The 8373-nt window shown below is 42.5% G+C and overlaps 1 protein-coding gene across 1 annotated transcript; it reads left to right on the top strand.

Moving 5' to 3' along the window:
• Positions 1-490: 490 nt before the first annotated feature.
• On the top strand, positions 491-2626 carry LOC123376843 (uncharacterized protein K02A2.6-like; the record flags this gene model as incomplete). The annotated part of the gene is given in 2 exon segments (XM_045029085.1): positions 491-1729; positions 1988-2626. Coding segments are annotated over 2 exon segments (1878 nt in total), but the record flags the coding sequence as incomplete, so codon positions are not given.
• Between the last annotated feature and the right edge of the window lie 5747 nt (positions 2627-8373).

Genomic DNA, 8373 nt, shown 5'->3' with positions numbered 1-8373 from the left:
TGATCAAGGTGACACCTCCTCACAAGAGGAAGTGCCTCTGCATGTTTTGTCTTTGGCAGCGGGCTCACATGAATACTGGGTAACCCCCTTATTGGAGGGCAAACCTATACGCATGGAACTAGACACCGGTGCAGCTGTCTCGCTGGTTCCTGAGACTGTGTATAAGGAAAAGCTACAGCATCTTCCGCTTAAGGCAACAAAAACTGTTCTGAAGACGTATACAGGTGAAGCTGTGCCCATGTTGGGCACTATTGATGTTAAGGTGAAGCTCAATGGACAGGCGGCTAAATTGCCACTGTTTGTGGTGAGAGGTGACTACCCAGCCTTAATGGGTAGGTCTTGGCTTGGGAAGATTCAGCTGAACTGGGCAGAAGTGCACCGGATGACTAAAGAAGAAACCAGTCTAACCCCTATACTAAGGAAACATGCTGCTGTTTTTGGAGATGATTTGGGAAGTATGAAGGGAATCACTGTGACATTGAACATTAAACCTGGCAGTCCACCAAAATATCTGAAAGCCCGAACTGTGCCATATGCCATCAGGCCAAAAGTTGAAGCAGACCTGGAGCGCCTGGTCACCAATGGAGTCCTAATACCAGTTACCCATAGCTCATGGGCCACTCCTATCGTTCCAATAGTGAAGAAAGATGGCTCTCTCCGGATTTGCGGTGATTTTAAAGTCACTGTCAACCCAGTGTTGTGTGCAGAGCAATACCCGCTTCCCCGCATCGATGACCTCTTCGCAGGCCTGGCTGGGGGACAAAAGTTCAGTAAGATTGATCTGAGTCAAGCATATTTACAGATGCACGTCAATGAAAAGTCCCAAGAGCTGTTGACTATTGTGACTCATAAGGGGCTTTATCGATACTGTCGCCTACCCTTCGGAATCACATCGGCTCCCGCCCTGTTCCAGAGGGCTATGGACCAGATCTTGTGTGGCTTGTCAGGAGTTCAGTGCTATCTGGATGATATCCTGGTCACTGGAAGAAATGAAGAGGATCACTTAAAGAATTTAGAGGCTACCCTACAAAGACTGGAAGAGTATGGCCTACGAGTTCGCAAAGACAAGTGTGAATTCTTCAAGCCCTCTGTTGAATATTTGGGACACATCATCGATTCTGCAGGTCTTCATAAGGCCCCTGCAAAAGTTAAAGCTATTGTGGAGGCTCCCCCACCTCGAAATGTAAGCCAGCTACGCTCATTTCTAGGACTACTGAACTATTATGGAAAGTTCATCTCACAGTTAGCCACACTGCTAAAACCACTTCATGAGCTCCTTGGGCAGAACAAGGCCTGGAAGTGGACTGAAGCCTGTGATGTTGCGTTTAACAAAGCTAAGGATGCATTGCTAAATTCTGAAGTTCTAACGCACTTTGATCCATCCTTACCCCTGCAATTGGCCTGCGATGCTTCCCCTTATGGAGTGGGAGCAGTCGTGTCACATATTATGCCTTCAGGAGAAGAAAGACCTATTGCTTTTGCTTCACGCACTCTAAGCAAAGCAGAAACTAACTACGCCCAAATCGAACGTGAGGCATTAGGAATTGTTTTTGGAATTAGGAAGTTTCATCAGTACCTGTTTGGGCGAAAGTTTACTCTTCTTACAGACCATCGACCTCTGACATCAATTTTTGGACCCTACACAGGCATTCCCCCATTAGCTGCTAGTCGTATGCAACGTTGGGCATTGATACTTTCTGCACACACATATGAAATCAAATATCGGAAATCCACTCTGCACGGCAATGCAGATGGCCTCTCAAGGTTGCCTTTACCGGTCAAACATCAAGATAGTGCCCAAAAGGAAATCTTCTACTTTGAACAGGTAGAGAATACACCCATCACTGCTACTCAGATAAAGAAGGCAACCCGCGTTGACCCAGTATTATCCCAAGTTATGGACCTGGTGATGCATGGAAAATCTCGACAAACCTCTCCGGTCTCACCCGACCTTGTTCCCTACATGTCCAGGCGGACGGAGTTATCGGTCCAATCTGGTTGTTTGTTGTGGGGGAGGCGTGTCATTATTCCACCACCCCTGAGATCACAGATGTTAGAACAGCTACATTCCGGTCACTGTGGAATAGTGCGCATGAAGGAAATTGCACGAAGCTATTTTTGGTGACCTAGATTGGACAGTGCTATTGAAGAGAAGGCAAAAGCTTGTATGTCATGTCAGAGTGTAAGAAATGCACCCCAGTGGGCACCCCTACACCCATGGGACTGGCCTGAAAACCCGTGGCAACGTATTCACGTTGACTTTGCTGGCCCCCTTGAAGGAAGCATGTTCTTGGTGGCAGTAGATGCCCATTCTAAATGGCCAGAAGTCTCTATAATGCAGTCCACTACTGCAGAGAGTACTATCCAAAAACTACGAGGACTCTTTAGTCGTTTTGGTCTGCCAGAACAACTTGTGAGCGACAACGGACCGCAGTTCGTCTCTCAGGAGTTTCAAAATTTTATGAAGGCAAATGGGATACACCACATCACGTCAGCACCATATCATCCGTCCACCAACGGATTAGCTGAAAGATTTGTGCAGACAATGAAAAACGCTTTGAAATCAGCAAAGGGACAACACTCCATTCAAAAGCGTCTGGATACCTTCTTACTTTCCTATAGAAACACACCTCATGCTACGACCCAGGCTTCCCCAGCCTTTCTAATGATGGGACGACAGCTGCGCACTTGCTTTGATCTGCTGAAACCTTCTGAACCCAGACAAACTGTGCAACATCAGCAGCAATATCAAGTAATCAGACGGGCACCCAGAGCAAAAGACCGAACCTTTAGCCCAGGGCAGCCAGTTTTGGCTCGGAATTATACTTCCAGAGCTAAATGGGTCCCGGCCACAGTCATCACTCAAACAGGACCTGTTTCCTATACAGTCCGGACTGCAGAGAATCTTACCTGGCGGCGACATGTAGATCAGCTGTTGCCAGGTCATGCCAGTCTTCAGGACCCATCTGCAGTTGAGGGGTCTGACTTCACCCCTCCTGGTGAGACACCGAATCATGAGTCACCTGTTCCTGACTGTTCTCCTCCATTACTGCCGGCAGCTGAGATACCCCTTTGCCCAGCACGAGCTGATACCACCTCCTCACCTATTCGTGCTGCGGACCCTGAGCCCCTAGTACTTTCGGGTGCAACAACACCAGAAGTTCGCCGTAATCCACCTAGAGACAGAAGGCCTCCTCATCGGCATCTTTAGTTAGGGCGAACCCACGGTTATGGGGCAAAATAATCCCCAGGGTTTAGCCGGGAATGGAGGCAGTCTACCCTCCTTCTCTAATTTAGTGTGTGTTTTATTTAGGGGATGTTCTTATTAGGGGGGGAGGAATATGTTGTGTATTTGATTGTCATGGGTTTTGTTACTATGGCAACTGAGTTAGACTATTAAGGGATAGCTCAGCCGGTTTCAACCGGCTGAGTGAGCTCTCTGTTTCTGTAAATAAAATGGAGGTTTTGGTTAGCTGTCTGCTCTCTGGCCTCAAGTGATTGCTTCCTACACCGGCTGCCCCAAGGATATAACAGGTACAAGATTTCCTGCACTGCTACTGATTGTAATTTCCTCTATAATTTTTGGTTCAATCATTAAATATCATCCGTGGATTCCACAAGCTATCAGAGGGATTTTCTAATAGGGCAGTACAAATAATGAAGGTGAGGCTCTGATAGTTCAAATTCTGTCTAAAGAATAAAGATGGCAGCCCATAGTCTCCTCTCGCTTCCACTGGTGTGTAACTCCCCAGGCTTCAGTGGAGTTGCTCCTGACTTACACCACTGGAAGTGAGAGGAGAAAGATCCACTCTTTGCCCTTCCTCCCCCAATTGAATACAATGTTATTTGACCTAACTTTATGGCACACAAACAAGCATATGACTTTATGGTACAGAACTTGTTATGTCATTGGCCATAATCAAGAAAACAGGAAAATACTTGAATTCTACGTGGGTAGAGTAGATTTCTGCCCCCAGTAGCAGCAGGCATTGACTACTTTAATGAATAAACAGGAAAAATATAGGGAAAATTTTGGCTTAAGGTTTAATTTTTACTCTTTTAAGAAAGTTTGGGAAGCCAGAGAAGGAAATCTGTATTCTCCTCTCTCTCTCTCTTTGAGCCCTGTTTGCTTTGGAACTGTTTAACTAATTAGTAAAAAATAGAACAGACTATTATCCATCTGCTCATGGGCCAGATGTAGATACTCCACATGAGCTTCCTTGACTGATTTGTGAAGGCAGCCATAGTGTAACAAGGGAACCAACAGCTTTGTAGGAATTGTTATCTAGGATCAAGCTATCAAGGTTTCAAAGCAAGTGTACGAATTTGCCTTTTGACTGCACAAAAGCTTGTTTGCTGGAGAATGAATCTATTAGTCAGAAAGAACAATCAGTGTTTGTATTTGTGTTGGGCAGATTTGACACCCCACTGTCCTATTTATTTCTGAGGAAGTTTTATCAGCAATCAAATGCTGCAGTACAGAAAAATATTATATTTCAGCACTATGCCTCCTACTGCACCTATTTCTTCAGAAAATTCACGGTGCTGCAGATGTCCCATATAAAGTTCCTTTCACCCTGAAATCACTGCTATCAGTGTGTGGGTGTAAGAGCTTTATATTCCCTGTATGGTGCTGAATCAGTCTCTGCATCATTCCTGCACAGACTGCTATAGAGGGCAACATCATCTGTGATTATGCAGATCCAATGGTCCTAACACACTGCAAATCTATATTGCTATTCTCATGGAGACCAGGTTTCAAATTCAGATGCAAGTTCCAAGTGAAAATGGATTGGCTTGTCCCTTTCTTGGACACAGATGGACAGAATTTGTCCATCTTACAAAACAACCACCAAATCGTTCATGCTTTTAACTGACATGAATATTAAACTGCTTTAAAATGGCCAATGGAGAAACAGAAGAGAAATCAGAAAGTGTAAAGTAAAATGGTAGTGTGGAATAACTATGGCTATTATTAGCAGCTCTTTCATGAGCACTAAGTTCACATAATTTAAAAAATGCATAAAAATAAAGTACAGGTAATGACGTTTAGTTCTCAGACAGGGTAATTTGCCCTTGGACTGGAGAACCTGGGCTAAGCCAGCAATGATTGTGAGCTGCACCTGTGTCAAATCAGATGATCCCAGGGTAAAGGGCAGCAATAAGCTGTTGTGAGGGGACTCTTGCAGTGAGTGAAGCTACAGATAAATAGGGTCTCTTGCAGTGGTCCCAAAGGAAGGGTCTCTTCCTCAGGAAGGAGGAGCTGCCCCCATCTCAAGCCTACGTGGAAGATTGTTTTTGTGTTTGTTTGAGAACATTGTTAATATAATAAAAATTAACAATGTTCTGGAGTTTGTTGAAGGAGCCTCGGTGAACGGAAAACCAGGGGAAGGGCACAGGAAAGGCACCCCTGAACTTGAGAGGATGCTCAAGGTGGTGGCCAGCTCTGATACAGGATCCAAAAGAAAAGCAATCTCTGTCGATGTATATGATCAATCTGGAGTAAACGAGTACAAATAAAGGTGTGATAATGGAGAAGAATAATGTCCTGGTACAGTTGAATATTCCTGCATGGATTCACTGATATCTAGACTCTATCACAATCAGGCTAGAAGTGGTTTGCATTAGTAATAGCATACATGAAGAAATTATTGCTGAGATGGTGGCAAATCCAAATCCACCTGTACAAAAACATTGGTTTGAGAACATAGGAGAAATAACTCTTTTGGAAGTGTCAATATACCAACTGAAGTGTGATCTGACAAAACTTCAAAGCATAAAGACTAGAGAAGGAGCAATAATGTAATAAACCAGAACAGGGTATATATTAATATGCTACCACTGCACATCTTGTATGAGTTATGAGGCAGGAGGCCAAAAGCCTTCAGACATTTAAGAAGTGAACCAATAGCCAATAGGCCTGATCCAAAGCCCACATATAAGGATCAGTGGTACTAGAACCCAAGTCTGCAGAGCCTGGGACAGCTGATGTTCCCACGTTGTCACTGGGAGGGCATGCAGAGCCGTGTCCAAGGAACACTGTGGAAGTTAGGTGCCACAGGAAGTACCATTCAAAGGGTCCAGAGCAATAGCCTTCTGATTGGCCAGTGCTCACTATTTAATCCTGGTCTGGGCAACCACACAGATGTCTGGCCTGATGCACTCCAGACCTCACCTTGCTTTCTGCTCACCGACTCTGATCCCAGTCTGACTCTGACCCTGACTCTTGCTTATCGATCCCAGCCATAGCAATTACTCCAATCCCTGCTCTCTGACTACTGCTTTGTGGCCATCCTTGACTTGTGAACACCAGCCCATCTTTGACCACTAGGCCAGAATGTTCCAGTGCCTTACACAATGGAAGCTAATGTAAAAGCTCTCATTGACTTCAATGCTTGTACATGGGGGTAAAGAAGGAAAGAGGGACATAAGAAAAGGCAGGAAATAGGCATTGCTGAATGCCTTTTAGATACTTAAAAGAGTCAATACATTGTGTTTCCAATAATATATATATTGCCAGTTTGAATTAAAACTCTCTATGAGGATATGACCATTACACTGAAGTTGGAGTAAAATGCTCTCTATATCAGTCCATTCTTTTTCTTTGGAAGTTAATCTCATGACCATATCCAAGAAATATGGAATTAATTTTTAAAGGCTTCATGTGGCCTTAACTAAATTACATGAGTTTGCTGATCAAGGATAGATTAGGCTTGGTGCTTCATGGAGATTATGAATGGATTTTTCTTTCCTTTTTGTTTCACAATACATTTTACTTTTGATTCAAATTTACTACCAATCTGCATACAAATCTCATTGTAAATCTAATAGTAAATAATGACACTGAGTTTCTCCATTAGAGCTGATCAAAAGTCAGAATTTCTAACCCGCAGGACATTCTGATATTTCAAAATTTGTTTTTGCCCTGAATCAGGATGAAAAAGTCAGGTTTTTTTGTTAACCATACAGTATGTTCTGGGGGAGAAAATGATTCAGACATGTCTAAACTAAATGTTTTTATATTCCTGAATTGAAATATTTCAGTTATGTTGTTGAACCAAATTAAAATATTTTGTCTGGGCTCATTTTGACATTAATTTGTGTTCGGCTGAGACGCTGTGGTCCATCATGGGAATTGAAGTATGGGTGCCTCATGCCCCCCATTCTTCTCTACAGACTTACCTCCCTAGCTGGACTACAATTCCCATGATGTATGTTGTTCGCATGACTTCCATAATACATCACAATGGTTCAAACAGAGGAGAGATTGTAGTGCACCATGGGAAAGGTAGCCCAGACAGAAAGCCCACCACAGGGAAAAGGGGGCATTGAATTATAACTTGAATTATAACTCCAATGAGGAACTGCAGCAGCTCAGGTAAGCACAGTTAATGTCAAACTGATCAACAGTAAATGTATCAATTCAGTATGACAAACTGAAATGTTTCAGTCTGAATCAATCTGACATGGATTTTAATGTTGATTTTCTTGATAAATGGAAAATATCAGCAAAATCAAAATTTTTAATGGAAAATTTTGATTTTGTGGAAACTACATTTTCCATCAAAACCATTTCAATGGAAAATTTTTGATTAGCTGTATTTCAGAAATTTGCACCAGCGAATGTGTCTTTTGGAAGTCTATTCAGTTTTCTTTCATGGAACTGCACCAAAGTTAATGGAGTTTTGCAAGGATACAAAGAATTGTATATAAATTAGATTATAGGATCATGGCCTTTTGTATTGTCACATTCTTTCATATACTTGTACTGAGCCCTCACAGTCACAACCTCCATGTCACTTATAAACATGGATGAGATAGAACTAGCTAAACAACATTTCCTGCATACAGATCATGAAGTTGTTTAGGGTCAAATCCTGTCACCTTTCCTCACCTGAGTAGTCTGAAGGGCTTTGGTATGACAATTCACATAAATAAGGAGAAAACGATTAGACTCATAGACATTCCATCAAATGTATTAGAAAGGATATCATATTCTCCACTGTGGTTTAAGTCTAAGTCAGCTAAGAAGTAATAGTGACAAAGCTTTGTAATGAGCTGGTTGTGTGTTAACTGGAGGGCATGTAAAATCCTACGCATTTCCCTCTATTAATTGTGAATGTTATATGTTCACAGCTGTTAAAAAATGGAAAATTAAGTGGAAAAGCACTACAGCTTAAAGACATACCTCGTATGCAAAGCTATATTCATTTGAAAATCTATGGTTTAGATTTTCAAAATAATTTAAAACAAGTTCTCTTTTTTCCAAAGCTATTCATTGTATATGCTGTTTTAGAGTCATTGTTACCATTCACCTAACTGAACACCTACACAGAAAGCTGGTGACATAAGATTACAATATTAGCATATAAG

This window comes from Mauremys mutica, chromosome 9 (assembly GCF_020497125.1).
Source record: "Mauremys mutica isolate MM-2020 ecotype Southern chromosome 9, ASM2049712v1, whole genome shotgun sequence".
NCBI classification, from domain to species: Eukaryota; Metazoa; Chordata; order Testudines; family Geoemydidae; genus Mauremys; species Mauremys mutica.
The sequence above is the reverse complement of the archived record's forward strand: the minus strand, read 5'-3'. Positions and strand labels throughout refer to the sequence as shown.